Raw genomic sequence first — 25,738 nt, 5'->3', positions numbered from 1 at the left:
TAAACTTTTCATCAGGTCAACTGCAAACATCATGACTAACATAACAAAAACCTTACGTTTTACACCATTCCTTTAGTCATGCACTGAACTCCGCTATACACTGGTCTTTTTGCTTGTATACAGATAAAACCTCTGAAAAAGTAAGATTACAGGCTATCCTGCTAAGTTCCTGCCCCAAGCACTGGAAATCCTCGACAGAAAGTATATCTTTTTTGTACGAGTCATTAGGGCTAAGATGCACAACAACAACAACATCCTTGTCCTTACTAGACAATCTTAACACCACACCTCTTTTCTCTGTTGGCAGTAGCACTGGGCAGACACCTTACCTGTTTCAAGACCTCCACATCCTTTCTTAAATTGTAATTGAATTGCCAAACAGAAAGTGGCTTTTCTTTTTAGCTACTTTGCTAAGGTAACTAAAACTACTTTGCAATACTTGATTCACAACTTCCCCTATCCATAACAATTTATTTCTCACAAATCACAATCCCCTGGTCAATTGAGTCATCGCTGTCATTATAAACAGCTAAGCCTGCCAACTTAGTATTAAGTTCAGTAAGGGCACTGTATCTATTATGCAGGGACACACCAAATGTTTTGTGTTTATGGCGTACAGATCTCACTCTGCTAAATCCAAAAATTGTCCATGTCAGTTTTGGAAGACAATTTTCTTTTTGCTTCTAAACTGCCACATATTTTAGTTGGGGAAGTTGGGAGGGGGTTGTTGTTGGAGCGGTAGAAAGTTAGTCATAACAACATTAAGTATTCAAAGACTTTTGCCTGCGTCTGATGGAGACTGCCTGAAGATTGTATCTGGTGGAGTGTGAAGAGTTGATTGGACAATGTGATGAACTTGTAAGTGTGGGGCAGGGCTGTGAACTCTTAGCTGGGTGGGGGAAACATGGAAGCTTTCAGATTTGGGTTTTCCCAGATGTGCCAACATGACATCTCTAATAAATTAGAGCTTTGAGGAACCTCAGGCCTCAGAGCTTTATTTTGTTTGGGGTGTTCCTTGGAACCCTGACATTAACCCAAATCTCCTAAATAACTAAGCAGCACCCCAAAAGGGGGCTGAATGGGGTGCTGAGCCCCAGCACTAACCTAAAGCTTGGGTGGTGCGAAGACTCAGCGAAGATGGAAGGGAGAGAGCAGATTGCAGAGGAAGCCATGGGAGCCCATACCAGAAGGTTTATTGAGACCTGGTATTCTCCTTCTGAAGGTGTGGTATGAGCCCTTGAAGCTGCAGAGGTGATGCAAAGCCTAGGAGCTTGGTCCAGGGAGATGGATTCTGGGAAAAGTTGCCAGCCTGATCCAACTCCAGAGATGGGACAGAAAGAACGATCACCGGGATGTCATCCTGTATCCAGCCCTCGTCAACCTGCTTTCATGCTACCCCCTGCAGAATTTATTCCCCCAGGCTGGGGATTCTATCCCAGCCAGGGGTGGGTCCACTGCCAGTGGATGCCAGTGCCTGCTGCTCCCCCTCTTACGGGATCACCATGGGCCCAATTTGCCCCAACGATCCCAGCACTGCTGTGGGGTCTGATCCAGCAGCCAGCAGCGCTGCCGCAGGTTCCAGTTCAGATGCTGGCATTCACCCCACCTCCAGTCGCCATGGCAATTCTGCCAGCAAGGGCCCCACCACCACGGTTTAGAGCGACGTTTGACGGTAAGCCTACCAAACTGGCCTATTTCCTCAGCTGGGTATGGGCTCATATAGATCAGTATGGAAAGCAATATGAAACAGATCGCGACTTGGTATCTGCAATCTCAGAAAGGATGAATGAGGGAGATGCTGCTGACTGGATAGCCAAGCTCCATAATGAGGGGGTTGCTGAATTAAATGATGTGGAAGGTTTTGTTGAGCTGCTTTGGGCCAGATTCAAAGACCAAGACCAAATCAACAAGAGTGAAGCTGAAATAAAGGTGATGAGTCAAGGAAATCGACCTATAAAGGATTTTGTATGGGACTTTAGACGGGTCGCGGGGAATCTTGGACATTGGCTGGACAGAATACTTCTGTATTATTTTAAAGAAGCCATTGATCAAGAAGTCAGAACCGCCTGTGGAATCCGGGGGGTGCCAGAGCAACTGCAAGACTGGTATACCATGTCAATAGCTCTTGATAGAGAAGTTCACCTGTGCCACAACCCCTCAGCTGAGAGGCCCCCAGGGAGAACTTTGGCTAGATATCCTCTAACAAACCCCACTGAAACCCCTCCTGCTCAATCTACAGGGGTAATCAAGTGCTATCGTTGCAGACAAGTAGGTCATTGAGCTGCGGAGTATCTGGCACCTGCGCCGGTTCCACACCCGCGTCCCGCCATGTCAGCCTGAGGCAGAAGGGACCCACAAAAGCCCCTGGATGCCAGCAGAATTTCCCGGCAGGCAGTCAAGATTTCCCCTCCCCCTGTAGAGAACGAAGAGACCTCGACCAAAGATTTGCCGCCTGGGCTGGCCAGTAGTAGCAGTGGTAAAGACGACCCAATGGTAAGTGGGACCATCCACCCCTTTGTGGTCAAAGTCAAGCTGACAGTGCCAGAGACAGGGGTGCATGGAGAGGTAGCAGCAATAATAGACACTGGCTGCACCCATTGCTTAATTAGCTCCCCCATTGTTGAGCAGCTAGGCATAAAGACATACCTCTTAAACCGCCCCATACGCTTTCAGCAAGTAGATGGGACCTTAATAGATGGCACCCCTGCTACACAGGTCACTGAGCTTGTCAGATTGGAACTAGGGATCCACACAGAACTCATTTGATTCATAGTAGCCCCAAAAATGGCAGAATCAATAATCCTGGGACTTGCCTGGCTAGACAAATGGGCCCCTACAATCAAATGGGAGGATGGCTACCAAAAAGTCATGATAGGGGTGGGGCCTTTGCCGCCCATCCCTCCTGAAGCTGAACCCACTGAGACAAGCCCTCAGAGGCCCCACCAATGAGAGGTAGCCACCACGGCCATCGAAGCCCTACCTGGGACTCCCCAGGTCCCCAAGGAATACAGGGACCTGGCTGAAGCATTCAGTGAGGAGCAATGCAACATCCTTCCCCCTCATCGCCACACTGACTGTGCGATTGAGATCAAGCCTGGGGCCAAACTCCCTAAACCAAAGATATACTAAATGACCCCAAAAGAGATGGCTGACCTGAGGAAGTACATCGATACAACCTAGTCTGAGGGTTCATCCAACCTGCAAAATCCAGAGTAGCCGCCCTGGTGCTGTTTAAGGAAAAGAAAGATGGGAGGATGGGGGGGGGATGAAGGTCTGCATGGATTTTCGTGAAATTAAATGCCATATGCGTGGAAAACACCTACCCCCTTCCCCTCATGAAAGACCTATTGAACTACCTTTCAAAAGGCAAAGTGTTTACTAAACTTGACTTGAGAGAAGCCTACTATAGGGTGTGCATAAAGGAAAGGGATGAGTGGAAGACTGCTTTCAACTGCCCATTAAGTAACTTCCAATTTAAAGTCATGCCCTTTGGTCTCCAAGGAGCCCCTGCTGTATTCATGCAATTGATTAATGAAGTGCTGCATGAAGGCATAGAGGTGGATCCTGGGAAAGTGCAAGCTGTACTTGACTGGCAGGCCTCTCACACCAGGAAACAGCTGCAAAGTTTCCTGGGGTTTGCTAACTTCTACCGGCAATTCATCCCAGCCTTCATGGAAGTGGCCCTGCTGCTTACCAAACTACTAAAGACAGGACCCTCCCCTGTAAAGCCATGGCCAATGCAGCCGTTAGCCTGGACACTAAGCTGTCAAAAAGCATTTGAAAAATTGAAAAGGCTGTTTGCAGAGGAGCCCATCCTTCAGCACCCGGACCCAGATAGGCAGTTCATTGTTCAGGCTGATGCCAGCAAAGTTACAGTAGCAGCAGTGCTCCTCCAGGAAGACCCCCAAGAGCGGCTGCTTCCTTGCGCATATGTGTCCAAAAAACTCACGGACACTGAGCGGAGATGGGCAGTATGGGAAAAGGCAGCCTTTGCTGTTCATTGGGCTCTTCTATCATCGTGGCACTTCCTAGAGGGAGCCAAGATCCCCTTTGAGGTATGGTCAGACCATAAAAACCTTGCCTTAAAGATGCCATGATGGCTCTCCCCCAAACAGGTCCGCTGGGCGCAGTACTTCAAGCGGTTTGATTTCAAGCTGAAATACATCCCAGGGGGGAAGAACCTGCTTGCAGATGCCCTCTCAAGGAAACCCAATATGACAGCCACAGGGAGGACATCATCCATGCCATCATCCCAGACACGCAGAGTGCGGCGCAAGTCACTACCTGGAGTCAGGCCAGCAGGTGGACTGATCCCATGGATGGGAAGCTAACTGCCGACTTGAAGGCAGCACTATCTACTGATCCATGGCTAACCGACAATTGAAACACTTTGACAACCTGTGATGGACTAGCTTGGAAATGTTCAAAAATTTACATCCCCAACAGCATGAGACTCCTGGTGCTCCAGCTAGGGCTGGATTTTCCTATAGGCTAACTAGGCTTCAGCCTAGGGCCTCAAGATGAAGAGGGGCCTACATTCAAATTGTTAGCAAAATTAAAATTACACTTTCACTATAGGTGAAAGGGCCTCATAAGTGGAATAGCCTAGGGCCTCTTTTCATCTAAATCCAGCCCTGGCTCCAGCGTAGCCATGATTCTCAATTGGCTGGTCACTTTGGATTTCTAAAGACCCTTCATCTGATTAGATTGCAGTTTTAGTGGCCAAAGATGAAAGCTGATGTGGAGGACTATGTAAAAAGTTGTGCCACATGTGCCAGCAATAAGACAAGACCGGGAAAGCCTCCCGGTTTGCTTCAACTGGTAGCTGAGCCCAGGCACTCTTGAGAAGAAATAGCTATGGACTTTACAGTAGAGCTCCCAGAAAGTGGTGGAAATACTGTAATATGGACTGTGATAGACCTGTTCTCCAAACAGGCCCATTTTATTCCTTGTTCTGGACTTCCCTCAACTAAGAGATTAGCCAAGATGTTTGTCAAACAGATCTACCAGCTGCATGGAGTTCCGCAACGGGTGATCTCCAATCGAGGAGTTCAGTTCACTGCTAAATTCTGGAGGGAGTTTCTGAGGTCCATCGGGTTACCTCAGGGACTTAGCTCAGCTTTCCATCCGAGTACGAACGGAGCCGCGGAACGTGCTAATGCCATGGTGGAACAGTATATCAGATGTTATGTAGATTACCAGCAAGATAATTGGGCTGACTTGCTTCCTTTCGTAGAAATGGCTTACAATAATGCGGTGCATAATAGTATGGGACTGACGCCTTTTCAGATTACGAGCAGCATGGAATTCGTCCCTATGCCAGAACTCTGAGAGAACAGCTTTCTTCCATGACTCTGAATGAATGGATGGAGTCATTAAAGAAAGGCTGGAAGAATACCAAAAAAGCCCTGAATGAGGCGGCCAAAGCATACAAAAAGCAAGCAGACAAACACCGATCTCTCCAACCCCCCTTTCAAATGGGAGATCACATGTATCTTTCCACCAAATACTTACATTTGAGGTTGAAGAGTGAGAAGTTAGGACTGAAATATTTAGGTCCCTTACCTATAATGAAAGTGATTAACCCAGTGACTGTACAGTTAAATCTTCCCCGCATACTGGGAAAAATTCATCCTGTTTTCCATTGTAACCTGTTAAAGCCTGCTGTGGGATCTAAATTGAGACCTCAACCTGCTGCTCCCCCAAAGCCAATTGTGGTGCAGGGTGAGACTCATTATGAGGTAAAGAAGATTTTGGACTCTAGATTGCAGAGGGGATGTTTGCAATATTTGGTTCATTGGAAGGGGTACCCCTTGTCTGAAGCCACATGGGTGAAGAGTTGGGATGTTCAGGCAGGCACCTTAATTAGACAATTTCATGATAAATTCCCTGATAAGCCTAAGGGTCCTCCGGGGGGGGGGGGTTAATTTGGGTTATTAATGTGGCTAATTGTGTTAACTCCTGATTTCAGTCTTGTCCCAGGATGCGTTCCTTTCCTGAGGGAGGGAAGCCTATCAGTTTTGGAAGACAATTTTCTTTTTGCTTTTAAATTGCCACATATTTTAGTTGGGGAAGTTGGGAGGGGGTTGTTGTTGGAGCGGTAGAAAGTTAGTCATAACAACATTCTGTATTCAAAGACTTTGCCTGCGTCTGATGGAGACTACCTGAAGATTGTATCCGGTGGAGTGTGAAGAGTTATTGGACAATGTGATGAACTTGTGGGTATGGGGCAGGGCTGTGAACTCTTAGCTGGGTGGGGGAAACCTGGAAGCTTTCAGATTTGGGTTTTCCCAGATGTGTCAACATGACATCTGTAACAAATTGGAACTTTGAGGAACCTCAGGCCTCAGAGCTTTATTTTGTTGGGGGTATTCCTTGGAACCCTGACATTCCACGCTACATTTCTCCTGCAGCGTCTTTGTAGTAAGAGGGGGGTTGATAGCAGGGCAGTTCAAAAGAACACACCGGCTAAGTTGGCCATCTAATTTCAGCCAGAAGAGCCCAATAAAGACTCTAGATAAGCAATAAGTCCATAAATTGGTTATAAATAAGACAGTATCCAAATTTGAAAAGAGCACCATGAAAGATAGCTGCAAAACAAGTGTAAACTAAGTTAGACATTGTAAAATAAAATTGTAATCACACAAATACTTACCAAGGATGAATTATTGCTATTTTCGAACTAATGATGTTTTCTGGTCAGAAGATCAGTTGCCCTCATGATGAATAATTTCACAGAGTCAGTGCAAATAGATATTCCCTTACAGCCTTCCTGTTTTAGATTTATAGCTGTATGATTTGTGTGCCATTAGTCATGTGGGCTGCTACCTTGCTCACTGGACCCAGTCTCAGTCCTGTTGAAATTGCTGTGAGCTGGGTAATCATTCATAAGACTGTACTATATATGAAGCAGTAAACTAACTATGATTAATCCCTCATTCACTTTGCATCTGCATAATAAAAAATAATAGTTTTTCCTTTTCCACTACCATGTTTCCCCGAAAATAAGACCCTGTCTTATATTTTTTTGAACCCCGAAATAAGCGTTTGGCCTTATTTTCAGGGAGGTCTTATTATTTTGGGGCGCGTGAAGCAAGACAAGACTCCTCTTGCCATCTTGCCTGATTTCCCGCTCTGTCTCCCTAACCCTAACCAGAGGAAATGGCGGGGACCAGCTGTGCATGCAGGGAGGACTTATTTTCAGGGAGGGCTTATTTTAGCACATGCACTCAAAAGCCTGATTGGGCTTATTATCAGGGGATGTCTTATTTTCGGGAAAACATGGTATTTTCTTCATAAATTAGCATTTCAATAAAAACAATTTCTTAATAATATATATTGATAATTACCAAACTGAATCATTTGTTAAAGAGTCTATTTTTCTTCCTTTTTCATCCAAATAAATGTCCACTTTAAGGTTTTCCTCTGTATCATGAGCTGAACCAAAATTTGACACACTTCTGCATGGAATCCCCAGACAGCGCATAACTGAGACAAAGAGAAAATTGTTAGCTCTCAGTTCATTAGCTGCTTTACTGTCTTTATTAACAATTTTGTTTATTTTCACATATAAAAAGTAATTAATAAATGCTTTCATAAAAAGGAAAAGCTTCTGCTTGGAGGAGTACATCTTACCTGTGGTAACCACTCCAGAGAAAACCCAACATTGACCATATAGGACACTTTTTTGTGTTCTGTAATATTGTTGCAAAATTGGGACACTTCCTGTCCAAGCCAAAGGAGCTGTACCACCAGTATAATGCCCTGTCCAGTTTGCATGCAGAATTCCTCGATCATCATCAGAATTAACCTAAGAAAGAGTTGATGAGAATAAAGCCTCCCATTCCTGGTTCTGTTAATAACATCATGAAATAACATCCTTCTTAAGGCTAGAATGCATGCTGCATTTTCAACCCTAATAGTACAAGACAGTCTTCATTTAAATAAATAGAGGATGTGCTGAAATTGTGAGGTGTATTTTTGAAACTTAAAGGCAAAAAGCTCAAAGCTTGCATTTCTAGTCATTTTTAGAATCATTAGATCTATGACTTCCATCCTTCCCCTGTCATATATAATACTGAAATGCTGTCAACCTGTCTTCACATTTCAGAAAAAGCTTTTATTATAAGCATTTTTACAGACAATTTCCCCTCCATTTGAAGGAGGGGAAATTGCTTAGATTAACAAAGTACATTTCAGAACAGGGTCTTACTGGTAGCAAACAATTGACTGCATAATGAACTAGAAGACCATTATGCTGTGGTCATGTTGCATGTACATAATATGCAGCATCTTGTGTGGAGAATAGATAGGAGAAAGAATGCATGGAGAGAGGAAAAACATTAGAGTACAGGTTTGGAAGAAAATATTCTTCAGGCTGTTGCTTATGTGAAAGAAAGTAAATACAACCATTATTTAGGGAATAGCATAGTGACAGGAAATCCAGAGTTACTTAAGTTCATTCAGAGCAAGGAGTCTTAATATGCTCTCCTCTATTATAGAGAGAGAACAAGGGCAGATCTGAACTTCCAGCTTTCTCTAGCACAACATAACCCACTCATCATTTCTGGAGGACAGGAATGCATGATGTCATTTTCAATCCACTTCCAGGAGGCAGGTAATATAAATTCCATTTGTGCTCTCTGGCCATATGTCAAAAGGAGTATTTTATGCATTGTGGAGGCTCAAGCTAGAATGTCTAGTTTTCATGCTGTACTTACTTCTTTGTAAACAACCTATAAATTCCTATTGACTAATAAAGTGGATGCTTGCTTTGTTCGGGTCACTATTTGCTATCTTCCACTATCACTTTATTAACAAGTTTTTAAAGAAACTTAACAAGAAAGGTGAAAAACTAGCTTTTTCTGATGAAACCATGCAGTGTGGACCTGTCTCCCCTTCCTCCTCCTATTTGAACCAGGTGAGATTCATGAGAATTCTGCCACTTTCCCCTTCAAGCTCAGCTAATAGGAAAAAAAACTAAAACTATATTTTCATTTCTTTATCTTTTTGAGTACCGTAAGTTTCTCTACTAGGAGAAATAGAAAAGCAAAGGAATTCAAGAAAGAGAGGTTCGGATCAAAGAATCCAGACCAAACATGAAGCCATCATGGTGGCCAAAGCAAAGAAAATTGTTGCTAGTTTGATTATTCTGGTTAGGCCCAAAGACTGTAGACTTTCTTGTGTCAATAATATTTATTTCTCATCTTCCTCAGGAATACTTTTGGACTGCAAGAAGTCTGACAGGAGTAAAGGCTTATATACAGAGGAGGCGGAGCAAATGGTAAGTAGTAACCAATGGCAAGGGACACAATGACATCACATAATGACATATATACAAGTACACATATTTATAGAGAGCAAGTTAGGTATTTTCAATTGTAACAAATCCCCCTCTAAAATACCTAACCAATGGTGGGTTATTAACATTATATATGTACATTAAGTTTAGAGGTCAAATATACATGTTGTTTGGTTGCTAATGGCTTAGTGAGGATGTCAGCGATTTGTTCATTAGTATCAATGAACAGCCTTAATGAACCCTATACTTGACAATTGCCTTACATGTTTATATTTGATATCGATATGTTGAGATCGTTGGCCTATTGCTTCGGAAGCTGATATATCTATTGCTGCTTTATTATCTTCATTGATAATAATTGGATAAATAGGTTCATCCCATACATTAGATAACAAATCATCGAACCAGGTTAGATTATTGACCGCTTTGGATAGACAAACGTACTCAGCTTCTGCTGTAGAAGTGGCAATTAAGTTTTGTTTGCCAGTGTACCAGTGCACCGTACAACCATTTATAAGAAAAACATATCCAGAGGTGCTTTTTCTGCTTTTTGAATCAGCAGCCCAGTCTGCATCGGCGTAGCAGGTCAACGTTGGTTTTTCAGAAGTGAATGGTTCTAAGTATAGACATACATTAATGCTAGATTTCAGATATCTCAAAATTCTCTTAATTCCTTCCCAATGGTATAAATTAGGATTGGTTACATGTCTTGACAACAAATTAACGGCAAGGGTGATATCAGGCCTCGTCCAATTAGATATGTATAATAAGGACCCAATAATTGATCGATATAAAGTGTTATCTTTGAATGGCTCGTGTTCATTGTGCACATTTCTATAAATATCAGTTGACATGGGAGTTTCACAAATTTTTGAGTTAACCATATTGCACTTTTGTATGAGTTCTATAATTTTATCTTTCTGAGACAATTTGAAACCCTTATCCGTTTTATCAATTTGGACTCCTAAATACTTGTTTACCTTTCCTAATATTTTTAAATTGAAATGTTTGCCCAATTGTTTAGCAAAATCATCACATTTAATCTTATCACGTCCAAAATATAATATGTCATCAACATAAATCAAAACATATTCAATAGAATCATTATTTCTTTTTGTGAAAAAACAAAAATCAGATGAAGTAGCTATAAAACCCATACCATTAAGTATCTTTGATAAACATTCATACCACCGCTTGCCAGACTGTTTTAGTCCATAAAGACTCTTATTCAATAGCCAAATTTCTCCCTTTTTTGTATCCTTTCCTGGGGGGGCTTTTACATAAATTTCTTTATCAAGATCAGCGTGTAGATAAGCTGTCTGTACATCAAATTGATATACTTCTAGATTTAAGATGGAAGCTAATACCAATGCTGTTTTCACACTTTCTGATCTAACGGTTGGAGAGTATGTGTCCTCATAGTCATCTGGAAATCTTTGGGCAAAGCCTTGAGCCACTAACCTGGCTTTATATAGGAATTTACCATCCTCTAACTCCTTGATTTTATAGATCCATTTAGTGCCAATGGGGGACTTCTCTGTGGGTAGATCTGTTGGTGAGTATACATTTAGTTCTTTCAAACTGTCCATCTCTTTTTTCATTGCTTCCTCCCACTTACTTTTTTCTTCTAGAGGTAACTTTAGTATGTCATCATATGTATTGGGAGTCAGGTGTTTAGCTTGGATAGACAGTACATAATCATCTAATCTTTTAGGGATTGTGCCTCTATTGGATCTAATGGGCCTATTCTGGGGATGTTCATCACTATGCATATATTTAGTTTCTTTTTCTGTTAATTGATCTACCTTCAGAGTGGGATGTCCTTTCTTCCATTCATCATTAATTACTTTTGGGTATTTGATTTTGCTCGTTGTTATACTTTTGGGGTTGGTATCTGATGTATAATGTTCTGTGTGTGTGTGTGTAGTGTTTTTTGATTCTGGATATATTTCGTTGAGATGTATTTTTGACCAGTTCATGTGTTCATGAAACACGGCAAATCTGGATACAAAGAAATGGTTATTTTTATCAATGAAGCGATATCCCTTGGTTCCTGATTCATACCCCATAAATATTAGTCTTTTGGATACTTTCTCTCCTTTGTGCCTTAATTGTGTGGGGACATATACATCAGCAGTTACACCAAATACGTGTAAATGTCCAATTTTTGGTTTTCTTCCATACATGAATTCATATGGAGTTTTGTTGATTGTACTTGACCATAAGCGGTTTATAGTGTAATTGGAATAAGTAAGGGCCTCAGCCCAGAATGATTGGCTCAAGCCAGCATCGTCTAACACACATTTAACCATGGTTTGTAGCAAACCATTTTTCCTTTCAGATACTCCATTTTGAAAAGGGGAGAAGGGACAAGATTTAAAGTGCAATATTCCTTGTGATTTTAGCCAATTTGAAAATTCGTTGGATAGGAATTCCAACCCCCTGTCGGTCATTATTTGTTTAATTTTAATATTGTGTTGTGTTTCTACCATTTTAAAGAACTCCTTGAATTTTTTGAAAACTTCACTTTTGTGGTTAAGGGTGTATACAAAACCGAATCTACTGTAGTCATCGACTATGGTTAGAAAGTATCTTTTTCTATATTTAATTGAAGGTTTCATTGGGCCTACTACATCCATATGGACTAATTGAAAAATTGATTGTGTGGTGAGAGTGGCTTTTTTGGGTCTAGGTTTATTTTTAAGTTTGGATGAATTGTACACTGAGCATTCCAAATAATTTTTACAGTTCTTTATTTTTAAATCTTTGGAACATTCTAACATCTTTCGTATGACAGGAAAACTTGCGTGTCCTAGTTTTCTGTGGAGTAGGTGGCTACAATTATCATGTACAGGTTTTCCATTGTGTAAATTTTCAGACATATTAGTATCAGTAGTTGATGCATTATTATCATTACCCTCATTATGACTATCTGACTTTGCCTCTTTGTTTTTCAATTGATAGTTTGCGTAGATTAATTCGTTACTTTGTCGTAGTAGATATGTTAGTCCGTCATTTGTGAATAGTTTACCTATGTTTCTGTTGTTTTTAGTCATAAATACCTTTCCACCTTTGAAAGTGGTTTCTACTTCATTTTCTATACTTAATTTTAGAGTTGTCAATATATTACTTGGAATTTCGGGTACAAATAGCACCCCCTCTATTTTTCCTATACCCTTTATATGCGTGTCTCCCATTCCTCTTACTAGGACTTCATTTTGGTTTGCTACTTTAATGTAATATTTCTTTTCAGTGAAGTTGCTTAATATTTTTCTATTGTGAGTTGTATGACATGTGGCCCCAGAATCGATGAGCCAAGTGTTGAGTGAATCAGATGTTAAAGTGTCACTGTTTCTTATTCCATATAGTGATCCTTTCTTAATTTCCCTAGGGTTATTTCTGTACATCTGTCTTTCTCTAGAATGTGGTGATTCCCTGCGTTTATATCTGTAGTCAGGGGAAGTTCTGTCTAAGAAATGTATTCTCCTATCTTTGTGTTGATATGTGTCACTGTATCCTGTGTTTTTGGGGTAGTCTCTTTTTTGATGTCTTTTAGATCCACATATTGAACATTCATGTGGGTATCTGTCTCTAACTCTAAAATCTGTCCTTTTTTGATTTCTACCTTCCCTTTGTTGTACATATCGCTCCTTTCTAAGTCTATCTTCAGTAATAAGTTTATTGGTAAGGTTTTCTAAGGTAATTTGTTCTATACTTAAGTTATCGATTAAGGTAATATAGTTATCCCAGCTGTGGTCTAATGAATTGATTATAATGCTTTTCATAGTGTTATCAGAAATAGTTTCCCCCCTTTGGATAAGATCTGCCCTGATCGCGTTCAGATTCAAGATATGTTCACTCATAGAGGTATCATGTTTTAGTTTGGTAGAATAGAATTCTCTAGAAATTTCTGTGGTGGTGGCTACACTTTTGCTATAGAACAAATTGAATAATTTTTGGTATGTTTCAAATACGGTTAGATTATGTTCAATACTAGGAAGTATACTTGGGGAAACAGAGGCAATTAATATATAATATGCTTTGTGATGGAGGCAGTCTATTTCATAAGTCCAAGGTTTGTCTGGTGGATTATCAATAAAAAATAAAACATTCTCTTTCAAATATGTAATCTGTAAACACTGGTTCCATTCCATTAAATTGCTCCCATCTAATCTTAATTTTATAAAGTCTGAAGATACTGTCCCTGAGTGTTGTGAAGTGTTATTTATGTTTAGGAGCTGTCCATGGTTTAAGACCTTAGCATACTCGCAATAAGGCCTGGGTATGGTAGATGCATGTCTGTATTTACTTATCTCTATGTTCTGGCTGGATCTGCGCTGACTTGTATCTATGTCTTCTTCTTTTTTCTTTGCAGGTTCGTTCTGCGCATGCTCAGTCCTCATTCTTCTCCAGCAGTCGACGAGGGAGGATCCTGTGTTTGCAGCTCCCGGGGTGAAGTCCCAGTCGGCCTTCTGTTCTTCGGCTTTGTTTCTGGAGGGCCTCTGGTGACTGAAGGATGCCTGGGATGCTGCCCTGCTCGTTGGGGAGTCTCCGAAGTCGCGACGATCGAGGAAGAAGCCACCGGAGGCTTGTCGGCCATTTTCTTCGAAGCAGTCAGGAGGTGGAGTTCGAGGCGGGCCGCCATTGTTGATGAAGCCGGGTTGCTCAGCAAGTCGTTCTTCGGTAGGTAAGTATGATTGCCAGTGCGTCTTTTTTCGGGTGGCTAGGTCTTTCTTTAGACAGTTTATTTCTTTTTGACTTTTGGTAGGTGATAGTTTAGAATTTTCTTTTTCATTTTCTGGTTGTTCGTTTGGTATTTTTAGTTTAGTCCCGAGTGCTGCAGTCAGCACCTGTATAGCGTTATCTATTTCTAGTTCAGTAGGTTGGGTTTTGTTTTGTTTAAATAGTTGTTTTTTATTTGTTTCTGAACTCGGGTAGTCATCTTCTTGGTAGGTTTTGTTGCCTACTTTGTAGTTTGAGGTTTGGGGTTCTTTTAGTAATTGGTCGGCCATTTTGGGAGTATTAGATGGGTTAGATGGCTGCCATGAAAAAGGCGGGAAGCTGTCGCTATCTTCGGTGTCGTTTTTAAAGTCAGGGGTTGAGTTTCTTACCTTGTATTTTTCTTGTTTGTTATTTTCGTTATCTGCTGCTGTTCCGTGGTCGTTTATCATGCTGCGGATTTTCACAAGCAGATTTGATTCAACTGTAGTTGTTTCTATTAATTCTAGTATTTTTCTTTTTACTTCATCTTCTTTGTTTGGGGTTGAGAAGAGTTCTTCTGCTCCAGCTAGTAGTTGTTTGTTTTGTGTTAGCAGTTCATTTTCTTGTAATTGCGTTTGTTTCTTCATGTTTTCAATTGGTGTATATTTATCAGGAGTCAGCTGAGCTGCCATTCTTTTTGTTATGTATCTGGTGGCAGGTCTTCTTTTGTCTTTTTGTGAGTCTTGCATCTTTATGTTTGGTTGGGCCTACCAAACCATCCTCTTGCTACAAATTTGTTGCTAGTTTGATTATTCTGGTTAGGCCCAATATAAAAGACTGTAGACTTTCTTGTGTCAATAATATTTATTTCTCATCTTCCTCAGGAACACTTTTGGACTGCAAGAAGTCTGACAGGAGTAAAGGCTTATATACAGAGGAGGCGGAGCAAATGGTAAGTAGTAACCAATGGCAAGGGACACAATGACATCACATAATGACATATATACAAGTACACATATTTACAGAGAGCAAGTTAGGTATTTTCAATTGTAACAAAAATCTAGAAAGAATTTGTTAGGCTTCATTTTCAATCAATTTACACACTGAAATTGAAGGTGGACAAGACCTAGAAAACTGAAATGACACAGGTTGAAAACAAAAGTCAGAGAGAGCTGACCTGTGAGATGAAGGAAGTGATTAAAGTGCTTAGAATAACCAAAGATGGCATATTATATAGAGGCAAGCATACTAAGTATTTTAGATAAGGAAAATGGGTAAAAATGCAAAAGCTTTATCTGTCATCTCTAGTAATCAATAGGCATATGTACATATAGATAGCCAGTGTAGGCAAAATTAAAGTCCAACAGTCTCTCTCTCTCTCTCTCTCTCTGTGTGTGTGTATGTGTGTGTAGTGACATATTTTATGTCACCAGAACATGTATTATTTTAAAGATATTTTTCCCCAATGGATTTTTGGAAACCATAATGTTCTCTTACAGGTTTTATATTTTCCCACTTCAAGTAAACACGCCACCAATTTTTGGCAATTGTGAGCACCAGAGACCATAAAACTGGTATGTTGAGGGTTACATGCAGATCAGGGGTGGGTTCTACTTACCTTTACTACCAGTTCGCATCGTGCCCACACGTGCGCTCTTCTGTGCATGCACAGATCACTTCTGATGATGTCCAGCTCAGTGGGCAGAGCCTCCTGCCAGTTTTACTACCGGTTCTATAGAACTGGTCTGAACTGGGGGCAACCCACCACTGATGCACATTCTTTGAACTTCAATTCTCTGCCCTAGCTAATAGGGCCATAGGGAAGTGAATCCCTGCAGCAAAATGCGGTAGATTGTAAGAATGATCACTTGATCTAACAATGTAATTTTAATAGCAGTTAACACTGATTGGGTAGATGCAGGGGCGACATTATAATATAAATTTAATTATATTTAAATAGTACTTTAAATTATTGTATTTTATCCCGATTTTATTTTAGATCGTATTTTATTCTAATTGTATTTTAATTGTGAGTTATTCCAATCTTACTTAATTTGTTTTACCAAACCTTTGTAATGATTTGTCTTTGTAATTCTGCACTTGATATGGCCCAAAGGGCTAATCAATAAATGAATAAAATTGATTGATTGAATTGAATCCAAGAGTTGTAGGCTAAAATATCTGTCAGGCATTAGATTTACACTTATAGGCTAAAGTTCAGGTTGATAGGAAGATTAGTTTTACTGATTTCTGTTTTGTGATTTACAATATACAGATTAGCATAAAGCATTTTTAATGACATACCAAAGCTGACATGACCCTGGAGATGATCACTGGATCCTTTTTAGCACTCGCCTTGAGTTGACTTTTGTCCAGAAGATAGATACAGCAATCCAAAATATCATCTTCAAACTATTTTGTAGTACAAGGCAAAATATGAGTAATGTTTTTCACTGCTGGAAAAATAATTCCTTTTTAAAAACATATTTATTTTCAAAAAGAATAAAATATAAAACAGAAAAACAAACATCCAACACTAACAATGAAAAAAAAGGCAAAGAATGATTATTTAACATTCTTCAATGCTGGGAAAATAGTTTCTTAATGCAATCAACAGCAACTTCATAAATTTCAAATGTGAAGTCTGCTCTGTAAAAAGTAGTTTGATATAATAATAATAATTTCACAATGAATAGTACTTAATGATAGAAATAGTCATCACTGTAGAAATCATCTTATGCAGACATATTCACAGTATGTTAAAAAAAGTCTTTCTTAATGCATTAAGCATCTATTATAGAGATAAATTTTCCTGTAAATCATACTTGAGATTTCCTATAAATCATAAGGTAAGGTAAAGGTTTCCCTCACACATATGTGCTAGTCGTTCCCAACTCTAAGGGGCGGTGCTCATCTCTGTTTCAAAGTCGAAGAGCAGTGCTGTCCGAAGACATCTCCGTGGTCATGTGACCAGCATGACTAAACGGCAAAGGTGCACAGAACACTGTTACCTTCCCACCAAAGGTGGTCCCTATTTTTCTACTTGCATTTTTTTATGTGCTTTCGAACTCCTAGGTTGACAGAAGTTGGGACAAGTAACAGGAGCTTACCCCATTACGCGGCACTAGGGATTCGAACCACTGAACTGCTGAACTTTTGATCAACAAGCTCAGCATCTTAGCCATTGAGCTACCGCGTCCCATGTATAAATCATACTTGACATTTAAAGACACCATAAACACATACATTTGTAATTTTATTAGCATTTTAACAATTGTGTGCAGACCAAGTAGCTTTTGTGGGAAACACTTATGACAACAGAGAAGTGCAATGGTATTTAAGAAATGTTTCATGAGAGTGAGAAAGAAAACAGCTTTTTTTCTCCACTTCCTGTTTCCTACTCCATTTTAATGTATATTCTTGACCAGAATTTCAACATTTCTTGGTCATTGTTTTTCTAGTCACTTAGGTAGAAGGATTTTATGCCCTGAACTTTCTTTATCAAGTTACTGAAAAAGTGAGAAAATGGAGTGATTTGAGAGAAACCAAAACAGGTGTCAGCCTCTCAAAATGGGAACCAGGTGAGGAAATAGATACCACAAGGATTTCAGGTATACATATTATGCTATTTTTTCTTCCTTAGTGCTTTTGCATTCCTTAAAAGTTATTTCACATTCTTCTACATGGGGAAACAAACATTCTTTCTTACCTGCCCAAAATTCCATGGCCTTTCACGAATATTTGCTACTGATCCTACATAAATGTAACCAGTATCATTGAGGATGTACTCCACTCTTTTATCATCATCCGGCATAAAAACAGAATCCGCTAAAATAGACATGTAAGCAGATTTAGGAGGTCAAGACCTGATGCAATGAAATATCCACAGGACCATCAACAATGGGATGGAGAAGGAGGTTAATTTATTTTCTTCACAGTTTTGAATCTGTTCAGGGTAATACCTTGAATCTCTTTGGCTGAGAAACTGCATACTTAGGGTTGGACACTAAAAACAATGACCGTTAGTCTCCAAAATAATATGAATATTCAGATAAGCAGACTGATAGATTTCAGTTCAGAGCCTTTCTTATTAATATGTTCTAGGTTTTCTTATTCCAGCTACAGTTACCCAAGAATTATCTCTCATTACAGAAGATTCAATATTCAATTAAGGTTTTCCTTGACTAAATCTCTACTTGTTTAACGGATAAAATTTGTCTCTCTGGAGTTCATTGTATCCATATTGTATAAGAACAGCCCTCCTGAATCAGACGAATCATCTGTTTCCCACAGTGGCCTCCCAACCCCTGTTTGAACAGCAGGAAGGCCTCAGCCCAATTTTGGTTGGTGCACTAGTACCCCTCTACTTGGGGCAGGAAAATCTTAACTGCAATGGCTCATGCCTGTAACACTATCTGTTTGTTATTACTAATGTACTAAACTTCCAACTGTTTTTAATAACAACTTGGGAGCTGCACAATGATCCACAACATACTTCAGAGAAGTCAGGGACATGGATGAGGGTGAGACAGGAGGCCCTGGTTTTTTATTGCAGCTACTATCCTTTGGAACAGCCTCCTGGTTAAAAGGAAATTGACTGACTGGCTTTTGCAAAGTGTTTATAGAAGATCTCTTTAATAGTGTTACAAGACTCTAATTGTTGTTTTATTATTGCTTTTCTACTGGTTTTTTTTAGTGGATGTTTTAATTGTATACTATATGTCTATAACTGTGAACCACTGGAAATCCTCAACGGAATTACAACTGGATATGATAAATAAATAAATATACATACATACATACATACATACATACATACATACATACATACATACAGTACATACATACCAGTGATAACTTTTAAGCCACTCTAGATTCTCTTAATTACCTTGACACCAAGGATTGAACAAAATATAGATAAAATTCTTAGGAGGACTATAAATATTAGATCCTGTATCCACTGTCAGAAGATATTTTCCAATTATTGCATCAGCTGGGCTGGTTATAACTATTACACACTAAGAGAAGAACAAGGTGTTTATAACAGTACAACATTGTATATGATAAATATCTAAATGCTGCAGGAAGATGTACATTAAGAAAAGTGTGCTAGTGTGTACATAGCTGTGTATGAATACAAATTCGTGGGGAAGCATGGCTATTGATTAGAATATGGGTGAGCCATTTTTTTCTCTTGCTCCATCTTTGCTATGTGTCTTCTTATAATGGTATGTGGGATTGACTATGGGAGAGAGGATAAAGACCCACAGCCTAGGTCAGTGATGGTTAACCTTTTTGGTGCCGAGTGCCCAAAGCACTCGCATGTGTACGCGAATGCATGCACGTGTGCTTGAACCCCCAAAATGCAATACGAATGACCTCCATGCATGCGCCCCACCCTCTGTGCCCCGTTTTAGCTTCCAGGTTGGTGCAGGAGGCTTTCCAGGCCCAAAACAGGATGCAGGGGGGCTGTGCAAGCCCCCCCCCCATGCCCCATTTTGGGCCTGGAAAGCCACCTGCACCAGCCTGCCTCCCCTGTGCATGCAGCCACCCCCCATGCATGCACGGCAGAGACCCGAAGACCGGCTGGCTGGCGGGAGGTGCCGCATATGCACGGTGGAGCTGGACTGGGGCGATAGCTGGTGTGCCCACAGAGAGGGTTCTGTGTCCAACCTATGGCACGCGTGCCATAGGTCCGCCATCACGGGCCTAGGTAATGGTCTGCTAAGAGGCAGCTTTATTTATAGGTGTGGGGAAAGCATAGGAAGCATTTGAGAAGATTAAGAAGAGCATGCTTTTCCCCTTCATCCTTTCTTCCAAGTTCATTCCTGCATACCATTACTCTTCCGCAAGAATGAATGACAATTAATATGGTACTTAAATTATAAAAGATTCAGCATACCTGATCTAGTTGTTGCATAAAATAGATGCAAACATATTTAACTCTCTCTGAGAAGAGACATTAGAATTATGCCACTATTTATATTCAGTGCTTTGGATCATCCAGAAGTTTGAATGTATTTCACTATTTCATTCAAATTTCTGCATCAGTGTTTGTGTGATGCTAAATTCTTTATTTCAGAAAATGCAGTCTTCCCTTGTTAGAAGTTTAGTTGCATTTTTAAAATGGAAGGTTATTATAAATTGATTAGTCATATGATGACACTTCTCATAAGGTTTGAGTTCACCTGGGGTCATTAGCCTAATGAAACAGCTCTGGAGAGTCAAATTCATCTTCAAGAGATTAAACAATAATCAATAAACAATAGTCAACACATTATATTTGCTACCCAGCTAGTCAATACAGAAAGTTCAAAGCACTGAGCACTGATGATGTTACTTAGTTGAGTAATGAAATATCTGCAATCAAACAAGCAAGTAAGAGAGCACCAAGGACTCCACACAGTTCAACCATTAGCTACAGATATTCTCTTCCATCACTTCTGTATCTAAAATTGTTTACATTCAGTTTCAAAAATAATTCTGTCTCCTATCATTCTTTTCATCATTCATCCTTTTCTTTTTTTATCACTATAAGAATTATTTATGCATAGTATTTCTTTTGTAGGATTCTTCTTAATGCCTTCAACAAAATGTATTTTGGTCTACAAACACTGCAAGTGCATTACTATTTAAGGAGCCACAAGACTTTCTGTTGCTTTGCTTCCTACATAAAACTAATACAACTTTACCTGTTGAGATTGCTAACATTGTAAGTATAACATGCCAAACTAAACTACTCCATCCTATGTCTGTGCTGAGTTTACAATTCATAGGTTTTTCTCAATACAATCTAACTTCCTCTGGGAATTGTGGCCTAATATATCTACAAGAAGTTGAGAAACACAGCTCTAAGCTGACATTTCAATGAAGAACATTCGAAAACTTTTTACCTCCTTCCCATTTGTTTGACAAATGTTAGCATGCCATGGTTGAGCATCTTGTTGTGCCCTTGCATTTAGGGTTATGAATGTTCCATTGGATGGCATTGGTGTTTGACCTACAAAAATATAAATTCATTTAGACTAACATTAATACATCTGAATGGTAGGGCAGCAACTTTGTGTTCTATCTGCAGCTTTGACAGATTCTATTACTGAAATAAAATTGTACTAATAATGCCATCAGAGCAGCACTATGGAACGGATGTCTAAGATCTTAGCCAAAAAAATGAATTGGGAGATTTCTAAAAATGGAAAGCCTGATTTAACACATTTCAAAGTACAAGTAATCCCCAGGTTACGAGTGTTCCCTTAGTGAACATTCAAAGTTATGCAATAAGCGCCCCCTAATGTTTACAAACAAGTCCCAAAACTATGAATCTTGCAGCACCATGGCAGTTGTTTGCCCTTATGAATAACTGCAGAGGCTCTGCAACATTCATCCTGCACGGTTTTAAGCAGGTGATGTGTTTCATCCCTAGGCCCTCATGGCCTACCCAACCCTGAAATACCTCAAGTGCACTTAATGAACTGTGCATTTGATTAGCAAATGTGTGGGTGAAAAGAGAGAGTGATCCCATTCAAGGTATGAGATTCACTCCCATGAATCCTTGGGTTACAAACGGATTGGGGAGGCTCCATTACATCCGTAACTTGAGGACTACCTTTAAATCAATGCACAAATCACCAATTAAACAGAGCATTGGGATAAATCATCTAAGAGAGAATAATAAGAACTCCATATATCCACTGAACAGCCTACTAAAAGTAGTTCTTAACTTACAACGGTTCATTTAGTGACTGTTCAAAGTTACAACGGCACTGAAAAAAATTACTTATGACCATTTTTCACACTTATGACTGTCGCAGCATCTCCGTGGTCACATGATCGAAATTCAGATGCTTAGCAACTGACTTATTGCCACATAAGTTGAGTGACTATATTTAATTTTTACTGCAGAGAGATAGGAAACTGTCTAGATTGTCTTTGTTAGCTCCAATAGGCCATAAAAGAGCATCTGCAGATTGATGTAGTCCTGTGCAAATTGTCCTTTAATAAAATACCACCTTTAGAGCTTTTATGAGCTATGGCATATATTTGTTTATTTTATTTATTCAATTTCTATAGCCACCCAACTCTGTTAGGGTGTGTGTAAAAAGTATTTGTTGCTTGTGCAACGAGCAGAGCAGAAACACACAGGGAAGGAGATAAACGTACAGCTCGTGTGAGAAAAATACTTTATATACAAGATAAGAAGCAGTCTCGGTGTAGGTAAAACAGTCCAAGGTCATAAACAGTAATATCAGTCCAGTAAGTATCTTCCCTTACTAAAGCAAACAGACTTTAGTAACTCTTGGTATACAGTACCATATAACAATTCAGTCTAACACGCAGGAAGCAGCAGGAACGATCAGGAACATTCAGGAAGAACCAGGAAGAACGAACGCTTCTCTGTGCTGCTTATTTATGCACTGTAGCCTAATTACAGGGTTCAGCAAACCCTGATTATGTGGCTCAGTTGTTTCTTAAAGAAACAGATATATTGCCTGACCAACAAGTTAGGAGTAAGCTACAAGCTGAACCTAACAAACTCAATGAAAGAGAATAGCAACATTATGTTGAAAGAACAGAATGAGTTGAGAAAACATTGTTTAATAGCTTAAACTCAAGGAACTCAGCTACTGACTTGAGACAAAAACAATTTTGGAGGCTCATGGATAGCTAAAAGAAGATGGGATACTAATGTAAAATGCAAGACAGAGCTTCTCCCATAAATTCCTCATCCCCATCCTTTTTCTTATCATAGGTGTTGAATATGCAAGTAGGAGTGAGTCTTACATCAGCCTTCACTCATTTGTTCATTTTCCCCGGTGGGAAAATGAACAAGCGTCAGTGGCTGACAGGCTGGACAGCTCTCTGTAAAAGGAGCTGCAGCCTTGGGCAGTTCTCAGTTCATAGTTATTTTTGTTGTTGTTCCTGTTGCCTGAAATAAACAGTTGTTTTACTTCACTATAATCGTCCTGCCTCTCTTTTCGTGTTCGGACCTAACACTGGTGACGAAGGTGGGATACTGAGAGAGATCAAAGGACGGATCACCCTCATGGCAGCCGCGGCCATCTTCGCAGAACCTTCAAGACTGCATCGGCTGTCACATGATGACCACACATGCTCCACCAGCACCTTTCGACCCCACCACCAAAGAATGGTCTTCATACATGGGCAGATTTCAGATGTTCATGGAGTGGAATAATCTACAAGGTTTGTCAGATCCCAAGAAAAGGGCCCTTTTTTTGAGCTACTATGGACCATGAATCTACAAGATGGCGAAGTCCCTGGCAGCACCCACAGATGTTGAAACCATCGAATGGTGAACACTGCAGGACATCCTCAAGGACCATTACATGCCGTCAGCCTCCCCACTAGCCTGCCAACATGGGTTTTATCACAGAGACCAACAGATGGGTGAGACAATAAATGATTTCATTGCGAGCTTGCGAGAGCTCACAGCGGAATGTGAATTTATAAATCTGGAGGAAATGATGCGCAATAGACTTGTCCTGGGACTGAGAGACCATAACTTACAAAAAAGATTGCTGGCCAGGAGAAACATCCCCTTCAAAGAAGCCCTCGAAGAAACTCGAGCAGCCGAGACATCAGACAAATCCGCCGCCTCCATTCAGAAGGCAAGCAGTGTTCATTCTTCGAGGGGTGAAATGCCAGGCTATTAAGAGGCTACAGAAAGGGGTGAGTTCTGAAGAGGATGAGGATATCCACCGAATAAGATCGGAATGGAAGACTGGCATGGCATAAGCAGGACAAAGATTTCAGAACTGTGCTGGATGCGGAGGGAACCATCCTAGGGCGGCTTGTAGATTCAAAGAAACTATTTGCTGCTGATGTGATTGCAAGGGACACATAGCCGAAGCCTGCCAAGCCAGCCAGCCAGCCAGTGAACCGCCAACAGAGGCAAAACACAGCACAGCCACCACCACGTGGCCAACAACCGGGATTCCGGAAGGCACCATTTTCAAAATACAAGCAGCGTGAAGGCTGGCCGGCTGAAGCGAGAGAAATACATCAGACAATAGTAGGGCACTCCGATGCATATAAGTCCAGGAAATTTCACATCACCATGGAAATAGAGGGAACCCCATGCAATATGGAGGTGGACATGGGTTCCTATATGTCCATTGTGTCCTGGACTATGATCAAGAAAGGGATCCCGGGAATCACCAGGCAGAAATTAAAACCACAAAAAACACTGCTGAAGGACTACCAAGGGAAACGCATACCAGTGATCGGGAGCAGATGGAAATGTCAGCAATGAAGAGGTGTTTGTTATGGGGGGATAGAGTTGTTATACCACAAAACTTAAGGGAAGCTGTGTTGGAAGCATTGCATGTGGGGCACCCAGGAATTGTGAGGATGAAAGCATTAGCTAGGAGCTATGTGTGGTGGCCGGGAATGGATAGAGAGATAGAGGCTTGGGTCGCCGCATGTAAGCTGTGCCAGAAAACCAGGCCGGCACCACCCATTACACCCACAGAAGAATGGGACACACCCAGGGCACCCTTGTCCCAATTACATATACACCTTGCAGGGCTGGTGCAAGGGAAAGCATTCCTCATAGTAGATGCCTACTCCAAGTCACTGGAAGTAACAATCATGGCCACAACCACAGCAAAAGCTGTTATTAAGGTACTAAGGGGACTATTCACAATGCATGGATTACAGACATAATGGTATCTGACAATGGGCCCCAATTTACAGCCAATCCATTTGAGATGTTCTTAGCTGAACAAGGGATCCACCATGCCCTCTCTGCACCAGGGCATCTGGACACTAATGGTCAAGCAGAAAGGATAGTGAGATCCACAAAAAAAAAACATTAACCAGAATGGGACCAGGAGATTGGCAAACAAAAATAGACACCTTACTATTAATTCAGCATATCATCCCCAGTGCAAGATATTCAGCAGAATTACTGATGGGTAGAAAATTAAGGTCAAAGTTAGACAGATTGCACCCCCAATAAAGTGCAGAAGTACCCGTAGAATCCACCAGTAAATGCCAGTCATTCAGCGTGGGAGACCCAATGTAAGCCCACAGCTATACAGGGGCTACTATGTGGGTACCGGGAAGGGTAACCCAGATCCCAGATCACAGGTCTCCGATCTTACCGAGTAGAGGACAAAGGACACACAGTGCCTGTAAACAAACAGAGTCAGACCAGGCCCTGACAACTAGAGATACTAATGCACAATTAACTCATTCCCCCACACTATACTCAAGCCAGGAGGATGAACGCAATAATTTAGCTAAGGAAACAAGAGTTCAGTGAAAAGTCTCTGAGGAACTGGGAGTCTGACCAGGAGTCATGTTAATAATCCAAACCGTGAAAGTTTTCCACAAGGTCAATAATCTCCTGAAAAACAAAACAAAGCAAATCCTTTGACTGCTAGTTCAGCTCTGATTAGTCCAATCAATCAAAGCAGAAATTATATAAAGGCCCCTTCAGTTTGACCCCTTCAGTTTGATGGAGGATGCAGTCTTACAGCAAGCAGTTGGTGTCCTGCCAACATCTAGTTTTCCTTAGACTCATCCTCCAAGTGACACACTATTAATATAGAGAGCTTGTTCCATATTTCAAAAGAAAACATTAGTTTCATGCTGGATTCTACCTGAAGTTTATTTAGCAGCAGTCAGTCCCAAGATGAAAATTCAGTTGTGAATGCACATCCTAAAAAAATTGGAAGTAGACCATCTTGATACCATGGCAAGGAATGTTGTGTG

The 25,738-nt window shown here is 40.6% G+C and overlaps 1 protein-coding gene and 1 long non-coding RNA gene across 2 annotated transcripts in view; one reads left to right on the top strand and one right to left on the bottom strand.

Annotated features, from left to right (window-relative positions):
* TGM4 (transglutaminase 4) overlaps positions 1-25,738 on the bottom strand; it is a 73,326-nt gene that overhangs the window by 16,878 nt on the left and 30,710 nt on the right. Inside the window, exons 3-8 of the mRNA XM_060685955.2 lie at positions 20,896-21,002; positions 18,891-19,020; positions 17,712-17,830; positions 16,307-16,414; positions 7,636-7,810; positions 7,350-7,488 (exon numbers count right to left, since the gene is read on the bottom strand). Of these exons, the coding sequence (XP_060541938.1) occupies positions 7,350-7,488; positions 7,636-7,810; positions 16,307-16,414; positions 17,712-17,830; positions 18,891-19,020; positions 20,896-21,002 (778 nt within the window). The remainder of the gene's footprint in view (positions 1-7,349; positions 7,489-7,635; positions 7,811-16,306; positions 16,415-17,711; positions 17,831-18,890; positions 19,021-20,895; positions 21,003-25,738) is intronic.
* LOC132710241 (uncharacterized) lies at positions 7,746-16,159 on the top strand. The gene is made up of 4 exons (XR_009620968.2): positions 7,746-9,283; positions 10,811-10,856; positions 13,677-13,988; positions 14,887-16,159. It is a non-coding gene; the product is annotated as an uncharacterized LOC132710241 (long non-coding RNA).

The sequence above is a fragment of the Pantherophis guttatus genome, chromosome 4, assembly GCF_059756535.1.
Source record: "Pantherophis guttatus breed Tessera chromosome 4, ASM5975653v1, whole genome shotgun sequence".
Lineage (NCBI taxonomy): Eukaryota > Metazoa > Chordata > Lepidosauria > Squamata > Colubridae > Pantherophis > Pantherophis guttatus.
The sequence above is the reverse complement of the archived record's forward strand: the minus strand, read 5'-3'. Positions and strand labels throughout refer to the sequence as shown.